Below are 20,121 nucleotides of genomic sequence, written 5' to 3'. Positions count from 1 at the left end.
TCATGCTTTCAGGAGGGAAGTGAAGGGTAGAATGTCCTCAATACCGAGAGAGATCACTCAGACAGATCAGTCAGTTAACTCAGTGATCCTTTAATCTGGCTACAACTGATTTAGCAAACAAAACCTCAGTTAATGTTACAAATCAAGCAAAGTAAAGCATAGGACTTGCAAGCTAGCCTAAGTATTACCCATGAGTGATGAACCTAGCTGAAGTTTTCCGAAGGGGTCTCCAACCACTGCGTCCCAGACACTAGGGATGGTCACTTCTGTTCTGAGGAAGGGTCACTGGACCCGAAACATTAACTCTGTTTTTTCCTTCACAGATGCTGCCAGACCTGCTGAGCTTTTCCAGCAACTTTGTTTTTGTCGTTTCTGTGATAGTTGTTCTTTGGAGTGTCACTGCCTTTGCTTGCTTTGTTCCCTTCTCTATAGGGTAATTGTTTACTCCTTTTCTTTCAATTACTCTGTAAACCTTGAAGCTTTGTATGTTATCTCTCCCAGTCTTTGCTGACTGCCCTTGCAAGCTGCTACTAATTACCCCACTGTGAAGTGGCTATTTATCAGCCAAGTTGCTTATCACTTGAATCTACAACATCTTGTCAGTCGCTACAGTCAGAGGACTTTGAGACCCCTATCTGTCAGGATGTGGAGGTGCTGGTGTTGGTCTGGGGTGGACAAGGTCAGAAATCACACAACACCAGGTTTTAGTCCAACAGATTTATTTGAAAACACAAACTTTTGGAGTCTTACGCCTCCTTCAGGTGTTAGTGAGAGATGTAGTATCAGACAGAATTTATAAGTTTAAAAATCAAAGGGTCACACCACTTATGAGGATGTACTAAACAAACCTAAGATGCTGTTAAATCTTCAATCAGTTAGAAGGTTTTAATTGATTAATATGTGTTTGTAAATCCCCAAATTCCTTTGAAGTCACTGTCCTGAGAAAACTAAAGGTTTAATCAGTGTAAATAAGAGGTGACATTTTAGGTCAGACAATGCATGTTAGGTGTGAGGCCTTGTTTAGAATCTGTTTGTGTTTTGGTTTGGAGTCAGACTAATTTCTAAGTAGGCATTTGTAAACTGCCACATTGACTGTCCATAAATTGTGTGTTTTTTGAACAAAATAGAATGTATCTGCAAATACAAATTCACCCCACAGATTTGTGTGTGTGTGTGTGTGTGTGTGAGAGAGAGAGAGAGAATGTGTGAGTGCGCGCGTGTGCATGGGAGGATGGGGTTGGGGTAGAGAGAGGGTGTGTGTGTGTGTGTGTGTGTGTGTGTGTGTGAGAGAGAGAAAGAGTGTATAGTGTGGGGTGACAGGAACCCAAGATCACCCATGGGGATGGCCTCAACCAGAACCTTGGGCTCATGTTGCACTGCAGGTGACCACACCCACACCATCCACCGCCCAACCACACATTCACTCTCACATAGATCCTCTCCTGTACACACACACACACACACACACACACACACACACACACACTTTCTTTCTCTCTCTCCCACCCTCCCTCGCTCACACTTTCTCTCTCTTCCCCCCCACACGTGCACACACATAAATCTATGGGGTGAATTTGTATTTGCGGATACATTCTATTTTGTTCAAAAAACACACAATTTGTAGACAGTCAGTCAATGTGGTGGTTCATAAATTCCTACTTTAGAAATAAAACCAGTCTGACTCCAAACCAAAACACAAACAGATTCTAAACAAGGCGTCACACCTAACATGCATTGTCTGACCTAAAATGTCATCTCTTCTTTACACTGATAAAACCTTTAGTTTTCTCAGGACAGTGACTTCAAAGGATTTCGGGGATTTACATATACATATTAATAAATTAAAACCTTCTAACTGATTAAACATTTAACAGCACCTTAGGTTTGTTTAGTACATCCTCATAAGTGGTTTGACCCTTTGATCTTTTACTTATAAATTCTGTGTCTGATACTACCTCTTTCGCTAACACCCGAAGGAGTAAGACTGCAAAAGCTTGTGTTTTCAAATAAGCCTGTTGGACTGTAACCTGGTGTTGTGTGATTTCTGACCTTGCCCACTTGTCAGGTTTGATGTACTTTGTCAGAGCCTTGGGCTCATAGAGTGAAAGGTAAAAGAACTGAACAAGCAAAGGTGAAGCATGCCGGAAAATGAAACTGAATTTTTGACCTAAATGTTTCCCTTTTCACTATGCCCTGATTCTAGTCAGGTAATTGAAGGCAACTTCACCACAACTGTTACAATCTGTGTTGGCTGTGAGCCTGCCTCTCAAAACAAGAATGCAGATGACATTTCTGTAACAGCAGCAGAAGTAGTGTTACACTACAGTCAGAGAGTGATTGCCTGCCAGTAGCTATCCCCTGCATTGCCAATTTTGCAAATACCCAAGGGGATAAATCAATTTGGAGCGTCGGCTGTGCTTTTGATGAGAGGTGGTAACAGAGCATGTAAAGGTTTCCACAGATGTTAGTTCAATGATTAGAGAAATCTCCCTCTAGGCTGTAAAGTATATTTATTAGGAGTGGTTTGCGGTTGTTGCCTTATTGATATACAGTATTCTGCTTTGATTTAATGGTAATTAAATGATATAAAAACCTTGATAGTAGTAAATTCTGCAAGGTTATAGAAACAGTTGTCACTCCTGTGATAGTTTTTCTGTGTTCCCTTTGCTGCAGCTTTTCTTTACCCACCATTTATACCTGTTTTTATTTCCTCAGATCTGAAATGACAGTGCACAATTTATAGGTTCCTCATCAATTGTATTATACTCTTGTTACAGTTTAAGACAGGAGTTTTGGAGCCTTGCAGTGTGAGGGAGGAGACCCTCTGTGTTGTTGGGGCGAGATAGGGTGCAGGTCTGATCTGGGAAAGGCAGACCCTGTCTGTGGTGAAGGGGTAGGAAGGGAAACTTAGAGCGTATGGTTGGGCATGAGGAACTGATTGGACACCTTGTGTAGTTCATTTGGTTTTTTGAGGTCACTGGTGAGACCCTCTGTGTGGTTGGGGAGAGCGGTGATAGAGAAGGAGTGTGTGATCCTGTAGGGAGCATGGCAAGTTTGGTTGGAGGAATTATGAGAGATCTTGTCTGAACTCATGGAAACTGGGAATACCCTATCTTTAAGGGAAATAACCGTCTCTGCAGCCCCAGTAATTAGGCAAGAATTCTGGTCTCCTTGCTATAGGAAAGATGTTGTTAAACTTGAAAGGGTTCAGGAAAGATTTACAAGGATGTTGCTGGGGCTGGTGGGTTTGAGCTCTAGGGAGAGGCTGAATAGACTTGGGGCTATTTTACCTGGAACCTGGGAGGCTGAGGGGTGACCCTATAGAGGTTTATAAAATCATGAGGGGCATGGATAGGGTGAATAGCCAAGGTCTTTTTCCTGGGGTTGGAGAGTCCAAAACTACAGGCCATAGGTTTAAGGTGATTAGGGAAAGATTTAGAAGGGACCTAAGGGGCAACTTTTCATACAGAGGGTGGTGCATGTATGGAATGAGCTGCCAGAGGAAATGGTGTAGGCTGGTACAATTAGAACATTTAAAAGGCATCTGGATAGGTATATGAATAGGAGGGGTTTAAGGGATATGTGCCAGATGCTGGCAAATGGGATTAGATTAATTTAGGATATCTGGTTGGCATAGACAAGTTGGACCAAAGGGTCTGTTTCTGTGCTGTACATCTCTATGTCTCTAATTCCCAGCTATGTGGCTGTGCGAGACAGGAATTCTCAAAGCACGACTGTGCCAAGAGAGTTGGGCTTTTGTCATGTTGTGATCATTTCTCGTTTGCTGTTTTCAGGTACGATCATTTGAAAAGGACAAGCAAACTGAAAAACGAATTCTGGAAGTGGAGGTAGTGGAGCACTTAAAGAAAATCAAATCTAAGATCTCGGAGGAAAAGAGCAATAGGTGAGATTTTTACTGTAGACCAGAGGGTCAATGATTGCGATGGTTGCTGTCTTGTATGAGCTAGCCAGTAGAGCTGTGATGAGACTTGAGGTCAGGACTGTGTTCACCAGGGTAGAGAAGTTCAGGTTAGATCAGGTAGTGGGCTCTGAAGTACAGGAGAGTAAATGCAAAAAGCAAAGGATTATTGATTTGTGAATCTCAATCAAAGAACTTGGATTCATATTAAAAATGCAAGAGGGAAGGGCAGAAACAATTTTTTTTAATTGATAGAGGAAACTGTGGATTTTTTGCAATGCAGTATTGATTCCGAGCTAATTGCAGGTTTATTGGGAATAGGTTAAACTCTTGGAATGAAGATATTGAAGGCAATGAGGAATTTCATTTGAGTGTTCAGTCAACAACATCAGAATTCCTGTCTTTCTTCTGCTGATTTAGTGAAGGGCCCTTAACTGTGATGTGTAGGGTTAGTGAAGGTTTTGGCAGTACTGCATTTTGTGGAATGTTGGGATCGGTGTTTAGAATTGTGGTTCACGTTAACTTGGAAATATTGTGAATTGTGAGGAGGATAGGAGACGTGGTGGAATGGTTGGAAACATGGGGATATGTATACACAAAACATCGGAGGAGGTAGGACAGGTTGAGAAAATTAATGAAGTATATGGAATTGTGGGCTTTTTGAATATTTTTGAACAGTTATAAAACTTTGATTTTTTACCTCAGTTGTTGCATGGTGTCCAATTCTGGGATGACATCTCTGGGACGATGTGAAGACATCGGAGACAGTGCAGAAAAGATTTGCAAGAATGATTCCAAGAATGAGGCTCTTTAGTTGTGTGGATAAATTTTGAAGTGGGAGGTGATTGAGATTTTATAGAGATGTTCAAAACCTTTAAGTGACTGGACAGAGAGAAACCATTCTGTTTGACAGAGAATTTGAGGGCCAGAGGATAGAGATTTTAATATACACATTGAGTGGTTAGGATCTGGAAGGTACTGCCTGAAAGTGTGCTGGAGCTCGTTTCAGTGATGTTTTACAAAAGATAATGGGGAGAGTGGGACTGACTGTCGTCTTGCAGATAGCAGGAATAGACACAACAAGCTGAATGGACTCCTGTAATGTTTCATTTATTCTTTTCTGTGATTTCTCCAAACTGCAGTCCGTAATTGTCTCATTGTGTTTTGGTTTGAAAATATGATTAAAAGCAGAATCCTCTAAATGTCTAAAGCTGTGATTCACTAGTTAGATGAGGGAAGAGACCATTGCTTCTCATAGAGGACAGAAGCAAGAGTATACTGTCCTGCCTAATTAATGTGCCTCTTGTCTCACTGCTGGTTAAAATACACTTAAGCCCTTGAGCATTACGTCCTTCTGGCTGCAGCTGAATGGCCACATCAGGAGCAAATTATTGAAATGAGAAGTTTTGAATGGTCATGTAAAGAAAGCAACAATGAATGCCATCAGTTTATGAAAAGTGATCATTGCTTGACCTAACCATTCTTATCCTTGCTAGGTTTGAAGTTTCCCCAGGCTGAGTTCTGTTGACTGTCTTCCTTGTGTTTTCTTTTAAACAGGGAAACTCCAGAGAGCCCCTCCTCTCAGAACCTGAAAGGGTCACTCAGCAGTTCTACAGGTACCATTAGCTTCCTTGGCTAAGCAATGGTATGGTTTCAGCAATATACCCCACTTAACATTTGATAAAGGATTGTGTCTTAGTCTCTCACTGGGAAGTGGGACGTGTGGGTTGAATAACAATATCGTTGACTGAATTCCCATGGTTGGAATCACTGGTATACCATTCACGAGTCCAATTCTATTTCATACCCTGGGATCTGTATCATTTTTTCCAGTTTTTTGAGTCACTTTGGGAAATGAGTTATATACAGGCTTGGTGGCTTTACAGTGCAGACAGGACAGTGTTTCCAGTTATTGGAGGTAAGTACAATATTCCACCTCTTCAGAGCATGCTGAAGAGGAAAAAAAATCCTAATTGAGATAACATCAAGGCTTTGAGAGGCAGTGTTTCAGTTCATTTTGTCACCATACTGTGATGCTCCTTACAACAATTGAATGTCTATCATGCAGGAACAATTGAAAAGAAAATCTTTAGCAAAAGCTGCTCTGTAACTCTGGAGCTACTTTTATGGTGGCGGCTTGTCCTGGGTTTACCTGTGGCTTTATCATTGATGCAGCTTCAAAAGCTTAAGATAATTTCTTTATCTCTAAAGAAAGAAATTCCTTTAGCTCCTTTTATAAATCTGATTTATTCTTTATGAGCATTACTGGAAAGGTCAGCATTTATCTCCCAGCACCACCTGCTGGCTGGCTTGCACCCAACCGCGCCTCTTTCTCCCGACTCATGGTGCACTGCAAATGCTGAATGACATCCTTTATCCTGGCACCAGGGAAACAACACACAATCCTAGATTTGTGCCATGGCCACAGGAAAATCTACCTGTTCCATAAACTGTCAGATTCTTATCAATATTGCTCTTCCAGCCTTCCGTGAGTCCCCTGTGCAGCTAATCCATGGTGCCGTGGACTTGGCTATGGATACACTTTTCATGTGAACCATCAATCTGATCGATATTCAGAACTGAATACTGAATGATGAGCCTGATGCACTCAGGAGGGCACCTGTTCTACCTACCTAGTCTTTTATGACTGTGTGTTGGTTACTTATTTCCCTCTCTTCCCTGCATACTCGTAAATGTACCATCCATGTAGCTCTTAGTTTTGTGGATGCATTGCAATGATGCTGTTACTCAACTTTTAACTGCAGAGCTCAAGCTGCTGCAACCAGATACCTGCTGCACAAATGGTCACCAGGACACGGGTCACAAAGTTCCCATATTGTGCAGGATGTCCAGCAGCTCTGTCATTCTCATCTTATGCAGTCTTTCAGTTGCTTCTCAGATCTCTCTCCATTTGCTCACTCTTGTGCTAGTTAGTTTCAGTTATTTGTGGTGCTACTGTGCCACTCTTCGTGATGAACAATCAAGTCCCCCACTCATAATACACTCCACACCCTTAGAGCTCCCATGTTTCTGATAGGAAGATCATTGACATTTATTGTTAATGATGCTGTTTCTGTCTCCATGGCTGCCAGACCTGCTGAACATTTCCTGCTTTAAATTTGTTCATTTTGTTTCAGAAATAGCAGGCTCTTCTTGACATTGAAATGCTGTAGACACAGTAGGATTCTGGCTCACACAATAGATTGGTTAACCTCAACAATCCTTAATTTAGTTTACTAATATCTTTAAATAGCACAGAACTTGAGGACTGCTGAAAAAGGCCAACTTTTGTTGAAGTTTTTTGACAAAATGTTGAAATGTAAAAAAACAAATGTTGCAATGTTTATACATTTAATTTTGCCTCCAAAGAACAGGACCATGTATTAATATATATAGCTTTCAGTAGGTACAAGCCACGTGAACCTGACTGATGATCTTAAATTGGTTGTCAGTATAATTATTGGCACTCTGGATTATTTAGCAAATGCTGAACAATTTAGGGTTCTGAAGAAGACTCATATTGGGGGCACAGGATGTCAGGATGAGGTGTCTTGACTATAAGGTATATTGCAAGGCCCAATAACTTATAGGGATTGAAATATCTGTGTGTCCTGGTCTCCTGTCCCCTAACAATGCTTTCTCTCAAACTACTATATTAAATAATTATAACATTGTGTTCTTAGAAGTAATGATAGTATTTGATCACTTAACCAGGTATGTCAAAAGTGTCTCTTTAACATATTGCTTTCACCCACAGGACCTTTTGAATCACATGGAAGCTCCTTAGTGCCAAATTTTAATTTAATTTCACCTGAGAAACTGTCAGCAAGCATGAAACGGCGATACGAGGAAAAGGTAAGGAGTGGATCTGTCTAGGGGAGCCGCTGTACTTTAGACAGGGCCTAAACCAAAGCATAGCTGAGACTGGAAAGAAAATGCCTCATTGCCAAATAATGTTATATAATCAGATCAAATCACTGTAGATTTGAAAACTTAAACCGTTTATCAGTAGCCTGTGACAATAGATCCTAACTGAAATATACTGGATATTGGTTTTGTTTGTAAATTCTTTCTGATTTCTGTTATTGGTGCTTTATTTTATTTAATGCTTCATTCCCATGTTCTAATACTCTGCCATTGACCGAAGCTGAAAATAGACTTCCTGTCCGGGGCTCTAGACAGATCATTTTAATGGCTCCCCCTGTAATGTTTTCATGCTCCCTCCCCCTTTCCAATGACATGGCAGCATTGATTATTCTTAAGATATGCTTCAACAAAACCCCTCAGGAAGATATGTTATATTCGGAGCTCTATTAGAATGCATCTTCATAGGTGATATTGTATGTGAAAAGGGAGAGCCACCTTTTCTTTTGGGAGATTGGTCAACATAATGCATTAATTGAGAAACTTAAGGTTAAAATCACACAAACCTTCAATGTAATTCTCGACTGCTCAGATACTGAAGCATTCCGTGTGCCCACACAGCAAGACCTGAACAACACCTAGGCTTGGGCTGATAGTGCCAGCTGGTAAGTATGTCCAGGAGGAGGATGCCTAACCACCTCCCCATGACACTCAAAAGCATTACCATTCCGGAACCTCCTACCATGTGCACTCTGGGGATTACCATTGTCCAAAACCATATAAATACTGTGTCCACTAGAGCAGGTCAGAGGCGAGGAATCCTGTAGAAAGTCAGTCATCCCCTGACTCTATCATCCAGAAGGCACAAGTCAGGACTGGGATGGACCTTCTGAGTTTCTTCAACATTTTCTTCTTTTATTCCAGGTTTCCAGCATTTGCAGTAGTTAGCTTGTATTAACGCAGCTTGCTTGTTTAGCATCCCATCCACAACCTTAACCATCCACTTTCCCCAACCACTTACACACAGTGTCAGCAATGTGTACTGTTTGCAGCATCTCACCAAGGTGCCTTTGACAACACCTTCCAAATCCGTGACCAGACTCACCGAGAAAGACAAGGGCAGGAGATATATGGGAACGACTTGGGTACCCCTACACCAAATGTACGACAGCTGTACAATAAGGCAACTCACTAGCAACTTTACCACGCCAGTTAGGAATGGGCAATAAATTCTGGCCTTTTCAACAAGTCCAACTTTCTGTTAATAATTGATTTGAAACCCCGTGGAAAATGTTACTCTGTAATCTTTTAACAGCTGTCCAATGCTATCATTAGTTCCATTCTAATTTAAGTGCTGACAATCTAAATTCCTTCCTCTTCCATGGGGCTGTTTCCCTTCAGATAAAAAAGCTTTTGCTGTGCAGTGCACTTCATACTCGCGCAAGTCCTAAAACCGCATAATCTTTGCAGGCAAGCACAACTCTATGTAGATGGATATACATCATTGCCCACTAAGCACGTAGTCTAACAAAACGTACAATGGTAGACACTGATGATTAGACAATAGTGAGTGCCTTTGAGAGGAGGATAGCAAGCACCATTTCTTTCTGGTTGTTGATGTGCTGTATCCATCTTTAAGTCATTCTTAAAGCAGCTCTTTGCTTTTCAGGTTCTCTCAAGACTTCAAACCTTTGTTAATAACCTGCAGCAGAAAAGCAATGACATTGAGGTTTTAGCGGTGAGTCACTGAACGATTGTTACACGTGTTGGTGTTGGGCACATTTAGAGTCTGAAACTGCAGCCAAAAGCGGAGCTGCTGTGATCACCGGAGAGAGGGTCACTTACTATATATTTAAAACCTGAAGAATGGCAGTGAGACAAAGAGAAAGGGCGAGGGATAAATGGCACTTTTTTTTTTAGTGTGTCCCTTCTTTGCATTGAGAAAACAGACTTCTATTAAAATGACCTTATGCAAAGTGCCCTGATTTAGTAGGAGTAGGCCTAGACAGAGCCACCCATTTTAAAGTCCTTACCTTTGATAATGAGCCTGAGATAATGAGTATGCACAGTCATGCTGAGAACTTTGAAGCTAACTAGAGAGATCAGTGCATTTTTTAAAAACAGGATGTGTGGAGAAACAAAATGTTTCAAAGAATAATCAGTCGTAATTAGTGAATAGGAACAATGTTCACTAAGGGCGGCACAGTGGCTCAGTGGTTAGCACTGCTGCCGTACAGCGCCAGGAACCCAGGTTCGATTCCATCCTTGGGCGACTGTCTGTGTGCAGTTTGCACATTCTCCCCGTGTCTGCATGGGTTTCCCTCCGGGTGCTCCGGTTTCCTCCCACAGTCCAAAGATGTGCAAGTTAGGCGGATTGGCCATGCTAACTTGCCCATAGTGTTCCGGGATGTGTAGATTAGGGGGATGGGTCTGGGTGGGATGTTCTGAGAGTTGGTGTGGACTTGTTGGGCCGAAGGGTGTGTTTCCCACCAAAGGGTTTCTATGATCTATGAATGTTGGCCTTTATGTCAAGCACAGTTCATAAAACAGTGATTAGACCTACTCTGGAATATTCTTCAGTTTTTGGGCATTAAAGCTCAGGAAGCATTACTTGGCCTTGAAAAAATTGGTGTAACATAGATTCATGAAAATAATTCTAGGCCAAAAGAGCTAAATTACAAGGACTGGTTTCTTAGACTGCCTTAAACTCTCTTCAGTATAAAGCATTAAAGGGTGACCTAATTGAAGTGTTTAAGTGTGTCAATTTTTTTTTAGGATAGATAGGAATCCCCTCTTTCATTCTGTAGGAGAATGTAGAATAAGGGGTATAACCTTAAAATTAAATCTAGGTTATTCCATGGGGATGTTAGGGAGCACCTCTTTATACAAGTGCTCATGGAAATTTGTGTGGGTGTTGATGGGGTAGGGGCAGCTAATGAACCTGTGAGAGCAGGATGGTTTAGCAAACATGAAAGAGCAAGGTGGTGGTGAAGGAGATGGGGTCAGTGTGTGTGGTGATGGGCACAGCTGCCCGGGCTGTTATGCTGTTGCCTTTCAGATTTATCTGCTGGCCAGCCTTAGACACAAACGATAAACTTTCCAATGTCTGCTGCTCCAGAAATCCAAGACAAAACATGGTCTCTCCCAGGGCAAGGGGAAAAAAGGCCTAAATAGAGTATGGCTGCAGAAAATCTGGGATGCTTGATCGTGGTCCTCACTCGCAAAAAGCTGACGAATTGAAAATTTCAAAGCTGAGATGGTAGATTTATGTTAGGCAAGGGTAGTGCAATGACTGGTCTGCCTGGATTTACTGCTTAAATGTCTGGAATGTGACTTGAGCCTCGGACTTTGTTTCTTATTCTTTCAGTGTGGGTGACACTGGTATGGCCAGCATTTGTCGCCCCTCCCTAATTGCTCTTAAACTGAGTAGCTTTTTTGGCCATTTCAGAGGCAGTTCGGAGTCACCCACATTGCCATGGGTCTGCAGTCACTTGTAGACCAGACCAGGTCAGAACAGCAAATTTCCTTCCCTAAAAGACACAAGTGAACCTGATGGCTTTGCAGAATCACTAATGGTCGTGTGGTCACCATTACTGCAAGTGGCTTTATATTCTGGGTTTATTAACTGAATTTAAATTCTACCAGCTGTGGATTTGGGTAAAGAAATCACATCAGTACATACAACCAGGTTTGTGATATAATTTACAGGTTGACGTATCGAAGGAAACTCTGATCAGCTTCTTATCGCTTGAGGTAAGATTTCATTTCTGTATAATTAATAAATGACTGTTTTTTTGCCTAGGCAGTTTGGTAAAGACTCTCACAGTCTACCGTTGTGTTCTTTTTCTGTTTATAAAATCTGCCTGTCCAATCCTTCATTTTCTCATAGGCCACTTGCATCCTATAGTAAGAATGGCTAGACTGTTATAGATCCTGTCATGTACCTACTCACTTCCCAACACTCATGTGTTGGCTGGTTAATTCATGGTCTGACTGAGATCACAGCCCAGGCTGATTCCTCCTTCTACACCCAGAGGCAGGTAGGCTTTGGTTGCATTTTATCATTCCCAGAGCCACTGATGCCTGTTGTAAAACAATGATCAATATCTTACACCAGCTAAGTCTCTGCTGTAGCTACTGATTAAACTCCACAGCCTTTGATTTGTATACTTAAAGCTTAATCACCAGAATGGAGCATTGGACCTACTTCTGGGTTATGTATTCTACATAGTTCAGTATTCTACATATTGGTCGGTTCAAAATCTGAGCGTGCACTTTCCAATGTCTTTGGGTCATCTCAGCACTCCCTATGTACATTGGTATTGGAATAGTTGATTGTTCTCTTCTGCCTGTGCCTGCTCTGATTCTTTATTCCTCCTGTCCTAGTACGGTGGAGATGAGCAAACATTCAATGTCAGCGTGCAACACCTGCTTTCCCGGTCAACTAAACAGCGCTACCTGAAATCCATCTGTGACCAAATCCACCATTTCAAGTTGATCAAGAGGTAAGATGGGAGCACACTAGTGTGTTTGAGAAGTGGGAGAGATTCCTGGTTGCTGTACTGGGACATTGGTGCGGTTCCTGGATGTTGTGATGGGTAGTTTTTGTCAGTGGCAGGAAGACGGTTCCTGGGTGTTGCTGCAGATTCTGTGTGGGGATCCTGGGGGAGTACTGCAGTTAACACTACGATTAGATATTCTGACCTCTTGTAGAATTCTCTTAATTCTGGAATATAGCAGGCTTCACATTCCCAGTTCATGATGCTGTTTCTGAATAATTACAACCGAGAATTCATCTAGAAGCCAAACTACAATGAAACTTTCAGTTTTGTGCTTATCAAGCTGGAGAATGAGGCACATTCCCATTTTCAGGCATCCATTACCTGTCTTTTTTTTTAATGTTTCGAGCATTCCAGGACAAGTACAGCACAGGACTAGATACAGAATATACCTTCTTGGGTGCAAAACCATTGATAGTTAATTAAAAATCTCATAGGAGAAGATACTGTGGCAATGAAGTAGTTACAATACATTTGAGACTTCCATAATAAGTTGCAGAGCGATTTACTCGCCTAAAACTAGAATCTTGAAAGGAGCTATGGTTGGGCAAATAAACTAAAAGGTACAGCAGTAAGTAAACAATGGAAAATATTTGAAGCAGTGATGAATAAAATGCTGAATAAAAATTCATTGCGTTACGTACAAAAATTCAGTGAGGAAGTTCCATCACTGGCTTACTAAGGTTTTTAAGAATGTAAGGAAAGGCTTATAATGTTGCAAAAAATGGTAATAAGCCAGAGGAAGGAGAGTTTTTGGAATCATCAAAAGACGATAAGATAATTTATAAAAGGAAATGGCAGAGGTGAAGGACTAATATTTTGAATTAATCTTCAGAATAGACACACAAATGATGGCTTACATTGTAAGGTTCTGAAAGAAGTAGCTGCAGAAATAGGGCTTGTACAGCTTATGATTTTCTAAAATTCTCGATTATCGAACAGCCCCAGCTGGAAGGTAGCAAATATAACTTCAGTATTCAAGTAAGAAGGCAAACCTATTGTTAAGGAAACCTGAACAATGTACTTAGAAAGTCATTGCACGGTCAGAATTGCCATGGTTGTAGAAAAGCAAAATTGTGATTGGCAAATATATTCATTTTCATAAATTTTGAGAATTTAATCAGTGGGATGGGTAAAGGGGAGCCAGCAGAATTATACTTGAATCTTCAAAAGTCATTTGTTAAGCTATTTACAGTCTATGATAATGACTTTAACAAAAAGAATGAGCGTAATGCATCTAAGTCAACTGCTGATACAAAGCTCGATGGGAATGTAAACGGAGAGAGGGGGATAAAGAGATATCAACAGAGTGTGATTGAACTACCACGTGGCAGATGTACTGTAATATGGAAAGCGTGAGGTCATTCATTAGGTAATAAGAACACTTTTTTAAAAATTGTGAATATTTAAATATTGATGATCAGAAGGACTCTGGTGTACTGATACAAGGAAAGCAGTTAGGAAGGCAAATTACATGTTGACCTTTATCGCAAGGGATATGGAGAACAGCTATAGCCTTACTACAATTATATGTTGTTTTGGTGAGATTACATCTGGAGCATTGTGAGCAGTTTTTATCTCCACATTTAAGGCAGTGTATAATTTCGTTGGAGACAGTACAGTTAATAAATGAGGTGATCTCATTAAGACATAGAAGATTTTGAAGAGGCTTGACAGGGTAGACAAAGAGGGCTTGTTTCCTTCGCCTGGTGAATCCATAACACGGGAGCACAGTTTCAGGATAAGGGGCAGATAACTTAGAAACAAGAAATTCTTCTTAATTTAAATACTGAGTTTGTGGATGTTCCATTGTTTAATACCTTTTAAAAGCTGAGAAAAACAGATTTGTGTTCTCAAGGAATTCAGGGATATGAAGCAAATGATCAGTCCATGAGGCCAAATTGTCTCCTCCTGCTCCTATTTTTTGGGTTCTTATGATGTTGGTAAAGCTACTTCCATACAACCATCGAACTTCTCATGCAGGTAAAGCACAGACAAGGTACAGTATAAAGCTCGTTATGGACTTCCCCATTAACCAGTCTCAGGAAAGCTGCAGCAAGGGATGCTAAAATGAGGTGCATGTCTCCCAGCCTCAAACGAGCCCTATTATTTTTGTGACAGTGATATCATTTCAGTCCTGCACCAGATGTAATGTGGACCCTCTGAGGCACTTCTGTTTTCTGCTGAAGACTAATGGTTGCTGGTGAAAGGGTTGCAACTAAATGATTGACAAACACATTTCACGGTAGGAATCTATATCCACAGCAAGGATCCAGAGACCCTGTATCCTACAGCTAGCTCCAACTATGATCTGCATCTGAACCTGAACCTGAACTTGTTGCATGTTTATGTCTCCACAGAGTGTCCTGCCTAGTCCTGTACAGTTACAGAGACGACTACTACAGGATTCTATTCTAATAAAGCTCCATGTTTGACGTTTGTCCAGAAGGGTTGTTCTGACCAAGGGAATTGTACCTGTGGAGTTCACGAACTGGATATCAGTTGGAGTTATTTGAATCAAGAGAAGTTATGACAGACAACGTGATAAATCATGTACCATCAAGTCAGCACTCCTTGAGATTATGTTCTCAGCCCTGCACTTTCACTCAGTTTCTCCACCCCTGCCAAAGCAAAGTTGGTGACTGTCAAATGTCCTGTGTAGTTGTTTTACCAGCTAGGGGCACCAGCAGGCTGTTTGCTAATGTAGTTTTGAGTGGTGCATCCTTTTAGATACAAGAGTTGGAGTTTAAAATAACTGAGGATCTTTTCATGCTGTAAGTACTGTGCACTTTCCTGATTGAGACACGTGTTACCAAAAGGCAAAAGTTTAATATCGGTATGAGATGTGTTAGTGAGCAGTTCCTTTGTTGTTTTTCCACTGTATTATATTCTATTTCTTCACATGCTTCTGTAGATTATCTGCTCCACCCACTCTTCCCAAATCAGGTAGTCTTAAGCTGAATATGGTCGCACACCAGCCCCCTGAGAGATATTGTACTTCTCTGCTGTCAGCTGAGGGAAGCTTGAGGTTTTGAACAGCCATTTTCATTCAGGTCTCAGCCAGTGCTTGCAGTGAAACTTTGAGCCTGCAGTATTGTCACATACTCAAACACACTGCTGTTTCCAGCTGCAGCTTTCCACTCAGGTCACCCAGACTGTTTGAATTACAAAATTACGTGCTTGAATTGAAGAAAAAAGTGCCTTTTAAATTTATCAATTTCTAGGCCAGGCCCAACAATAAGTGAATTTTGAGACTGTACTGAATTTCGAGGATCCATGCTGTTTAACTACTCTGCCAGTGAATACACTGATTGCAAGAGAGGAATTTTTTACACATACAGTTCAGTTAAAATCATGGCGTATAAATTTAAACCATAATGTTCCTTAGCCAGTGAATACATTAATGTACAGGAGAGGATTTTTAACACATATGGTTTAGTTAAAAATCATGGTGTCTGAATAGTGTTCCTTAACCAAAACTAATCTCCATCCTGGGTCAATGTCAGTCATTTGCTGAGCTGTATTGGCACATTCAGACCGATTCATCTTGTCCGCTGAATGTAGCCTTCCATCACTGCCACTAACCAGACCAAGGCTGGGAACAATGCTAAAGCTAAATTTGTGACTTGAATGTTCCCTGTGTACTCAAAAGTTTGATCATAGCTAATGTTCAGTTTCAAAATTGATTACCTGTTTTCATGGCATTTCATTATTGACTATCTGTATTTCACTTCACATGTTCTTCCTGCCTTCGGGCTGAAGAGAGGAGGAGGACGCCTAATCAAGGGTAAAAGGAAATGGGCCCTGAGATTTAACTGGGGCTTTCCCTAGTTTCCTGGTGTAACTTGGCAGTGGCTAAGTGGGATTAATATAGTTTTTACAGTCCAGGAAGAAGTCATTTGGCCCATCAGTTTTAGGACAGCGTTCTCAGTACAGCAATCCAGTCAGTCCCATCCTACTCTTTTTATTTTAAAAAGAATAACCAAAATGTTTAGAAAACTTAGATAAAACGTCAGTACTAGGGATCACGAACCAAGGCCAATGGACTCCACATGCTCCCTTTCCATGGACACTGGAGTAGGGACATACCTTTGGAAGAAAGACAGTCAGACATCCTCAGAGTCCATTCTATCCCTGCAAATTTTAATTCCCTCAAATGCTAGTCTAGTTACTTTTGAAATTGCTTCCACTCCTGTAACAGGCAGTATTTTATAGGTTATTACTATTCACAAAGTTCTTCCTCATGTCCCCCAGACTTCTTGTCCAAAATCTAAAATCTGTGTTCCTTCATCCTTATATCATCCCCTCGTGGGAACAGTTTTAGATAAGGTGGACAGTCTGGGACACCTGTATCAAATCACCTTATACTGAGCAGATTAGAATACTTTATCTTAGGAAATTTTGTTTATCAAAACCTTTAGTAATTCTGATACTGTGAATTTAGATTTTAAAAAAAACCTATAGTGAAAACAAACAAATCTGTATATATGTGAGATACCTGTCTCCTGAACTTTCTCTGTATCCCATCACTTGTTGGTTTTGTTCATGAGTGAAGGAAGAGGTAATGCTGGTTGACTTAATTTAATCTGTTATCAAACCTAGCCCAGACTGTAAATGGCTCTATATAACTTGCACCTGCCCTGAACAATCTGATGAGTAAAGGTAATGTACAAACACCAATGTTTTACTGAAAAAAATCCCACTATACTGTCATGCTTCATTAATATAATCTTAATTTCAATTAAGTTTTTTGTACATCCAACTAACATCCATTGAATTTTGAAACTTTGTTCCTTGCTATGTTCCTCTGATCTTATTCCTAATATACAAGCCTATACCCATCAGGATTCAATACATTATCTCTATCAAATAGGAGACCATTTTTCTTGAAATTATATTTCTTGATTTCCCCCATGTTAAACATCCTCACAAAATCTTACATTTCAATAAAATCATCAATCTTACCTCATAAGACAACCCCTTCAACTCAGGAATGTGCCAAGTGAACCTTCTCTGAACTGCTTCAAATACAAGTGTCTCCTTATTTAAGGAGGGATACCAAAACCATACACAGTAAGATGTCGGTATCTTCCTAAACTCCATCTGTGAAATTTCTGTCCACTCACTTAACATGTTTATATCCCTTGTAGACTCTCTTGCATTCTCCTCACTACTGCTTTCCAGCAAATTTGTCTTCAGGCCATTCCATCTCTTCAGCCAAGTCACCAATGTAGACTGTAGACCAGTTATGACCAAATCATTGATTCCCTGTGGCAGCCTGCTGGCTATAATTTGCCAATCTAAAAGTGGACTTTTATCCCAACTGTGTCTTGATGATTAGTGAAGCCCAGAATTCACCTCAGATTAGTGATACAATTATAGTATCCCAACCTCTTGAACCTGCGGTCCTAAGTTGAAGTCCCACCTACTCCAGAAGTGTGTAATAACATCTGTGAACAGGTTAATTAGAAAATATTGTGTTTTACAGAGAGGACACTACACGTCTCTCAATAGAAGGTACTCCCAGAATTGATTAATGAGATGAATAACAGCATCTCACAGTAAATCATAAATGCCAACAAACAATTTATTTAAACATTTCTAATTCAGATGTAAGTGGCAATAACCTGATGAACTGAGAATCTAAGCATACAATAATTTTTCTGTTGTAGGTAATGGAAAACTGTGGCTGATTGGGTTTTTTCTTGACAAATGGTATGTTGGAGCAGATGCCTGTAGACACATAAAATACATGAATTGTTTAAATGTGAATTACATTAGGAAAAAAACTGCTTTCTTTTTAGGTCATGTTTGGTCACAAATAGAAGGAGTAAAAGGTGACAGTAATGTAGATAGAATTGTACTTTTGTACATCGCTATGAATACTGGAAATCTGAAATAAAAACACAATGCTGAAAAATTCAAGTCTGGGAGCATGATGGAGAAGAATGGGAGTTAATGGCCCAGATAATCCGATGGCCAGAAAACCCCTGGAATTTGGAGACTGCTGACTCACTTACGCTTAATAATTGCTTGGAAAAGGTTAGATGATTGACTGTAACTCCAAGGTAAATATTAAACTGAAATCCTGCCTTACTCATTCCCTCCAGACCCAACACCCTTCCCCTCATCTCTGACCCAAAATCCTTGTTGCGCTGCGCACCCCCCCGCCCAAGAAAAACAAACCTAGCCTATTTGAAACACTAATCCACATCCCTACTTACTTACCTCACAGGCTTATCATTCCACAGTAGCTCTCAAAGTAACTACTATACATTTAAACTACAGAATATGGCACTCTGATTTCAAAGGGGACATAGTTTTGATGATGACCATCTCCATTGCTGGGTTTGAGGATTCCTGGACAGATTCACTGGAGCCCTGTGTCCAGTAATTTCCAGAGTAAAGGTCATTTAAAGTGGACATGTTTTAAGCCTACTGGACTCAGAAATTATGTTTCTAACCCTAATCGGAATATCTGAGCCATTCAGTATTGATATGTTGATGACCTTGCAGTAGAGGTCTGAGTTCTGGGGATGTGAGACAACTTGATGCTCTTTGCTGGAATGTCTATCAAGTTTTAAATCCCAATGCCACGATGGTGAATTGCTATTCCAGAAGAATAAACCAGAAGACTAGAGGGACGCTTCCGAATTAGAATTTGATACTTGCTCGTGACATGTTTTGAACAGATCAGACCAAGGTCTGAGCTAGATGTCTGTTAACATTTCTGCAATGCAAGAAATCAATGAGGAGATTAAGGCTGACTCAGCTTCAAATAAATCAAGGGATGGATGAATAGGAAAGAACGAGGCTTGTTCAACAATTCAGTATTCAATCCAGTAACATTCATTTATATGGCTCAACTCATCTTGGTTAATGCCTTACTCAAGATCATCAGAATAATGTCTTTACTGTTCATCACATTGTAGCAATTTAGATCAACCAGCTTGTCAAAATCATCAGGTGTGTATGTAAAGTTCAGGGTGCTGTATGGTGAATGCTCAGCTTCCAGGACAAAACTGTGATTGATTTTATCTTCCTCAGATGTACGTGGGACTCCTACAATAGATACAGACAGCAGTGACTGACAAAGCTCTGCTGAGTTTCTTTAATATATAAATGCACAATGTCAAAAGTAATGACTAACATAGCAATACATCCCAGAACATGTAGAAGAGAAAATAGAAGATTGAATAACAGCTGAAGAATTGGAGGCTTTGCAGATTGTCTTGGGGATAAGTTACAAAGAAATGTTGGAGAGGAGAGATAGTGAGAATGAATACGAGCTCCAGAATCTTGAGGGTAGACTTGGGTGATTAGGGAGGACGAGATAGAGGAGAATGCAATGGAGACTAGATGAAAGAGTAAGTCGAGTAAGTTGCAGGGACAGGAGCAACAAAACTAATTGTGGATTGGAAAAAGAGAAAGGAGGATTTTGGTTTTCAGGGAAATGTGGGTGAAATACCTTCATGTTTGTGTGGATCACAGGAGGGGATTGTTGGAAGAATTAAAACAGGGCTTGATAAATGTATGAAGGAAGGGTGACAGAAAGATGCTTGGAGGAAATGAAGGCTTGAGATAGAACATGAGCTGGAGTAGACTGGTTGACTTTTGAGGAGCTCAGTCATTAGTTTGAAAGAAAGCTCAGGAGTGCCTGAGGAAACCCAGCAAGCTACTGATTCATGTATGGATAAGAATGGTGATTTTAGCTGAGACGGTTCGTGCCTTGTGGAGGAAGTGGGATTTAGGCTCTTAAGTGAATTTTTTATCACTAGT

The 20,121-nt window shown here is 40.6% G+C and overlaps 2 protein-coding genes across 2 annotated transcripts in view; one reads left to right on the top strand and one right to left on the bottom strand.

The window, feature by feature from the left end:
• Positions 1 to 18,262, top strand: part of eif2ak4 (eukaryotic translation initiation factor 2 alpha kinase 4) — a 104,288-nt gene extending 86,026 nt beyond the window's left edge. The window contains exons 31-37 of the mRNA XM_048600478.1: positions 3,795 to 3,904; positions 5,477 to 5,535; positions 7,677 to 7,774; positions 9,453 to 9,521; positions 11,492 to 11,536; positions 12,170 to 12,288; positions 14,703 to 18,262. Of these exons, the coding sequence (XP_048456435.1) occupies positions 3,795 to 3,904; positions 5,477 to 5,535; positions 7,677 to 7,774; positions 9,453 to 9,521; positions 11,492 to 11,536; positions 12,170 to 12,288; positions 14,703 to 14,760 (558 nt within the window). The 3' untranslated portion in view covers positions 14,761 to 18,262. The remainder of the gene's footprint in view (positions 1 to 3,794; positions 3,905 to 5,476; positions 5,536 to 7,676; positions 7,775 to 9,452; positions 9,522 to 11,491; positions 11,537 to 12,169; positions 12,289 to 14,702) is intronic.
• Positions 18,263 to 18,825: 563 nt separating this feature from the next.
• LOC125483793 (cytosolic phospholipase A2 zeta-like) overlaps positions 18,826 to 20,121 on the bottom strand; it is a 96,437-nt gene continuing 95,141 nt past the window's right edge. The window contains exon 18 of the mRNA XM_048600477.1: positions 18,826 to 19,451. Within this exon, the coding sequence (XP_048456434.1) occupies positions 19,205 to 19,451 (247 nt within the window). The 3' untranslated portion in view covers positions 18,826 to 19,204. The remainder of the gene's footprint in view (positions 19,452 to 20,121) is intronic.

Source organism: Rhincodon typus, chromosome 8 (genome assembly GCF_021869965.1).
Source record: "Rhincodon typus isolate 14 chromosome 8, sRhiTyp1.1, whole genome shotgun sequence".
NCBI classification, from domain to species: Eukaryota; Metazoa; Chordata; class Chondrichthyes; order Orectolobiformes; family Rhincodontidae; genus Rhincodon; species Rhincodon typus.
Note: the sequence above shows the minus strand (reverse complement) of the source record. Positions and strands in the feature narration are given on the sequence as shown.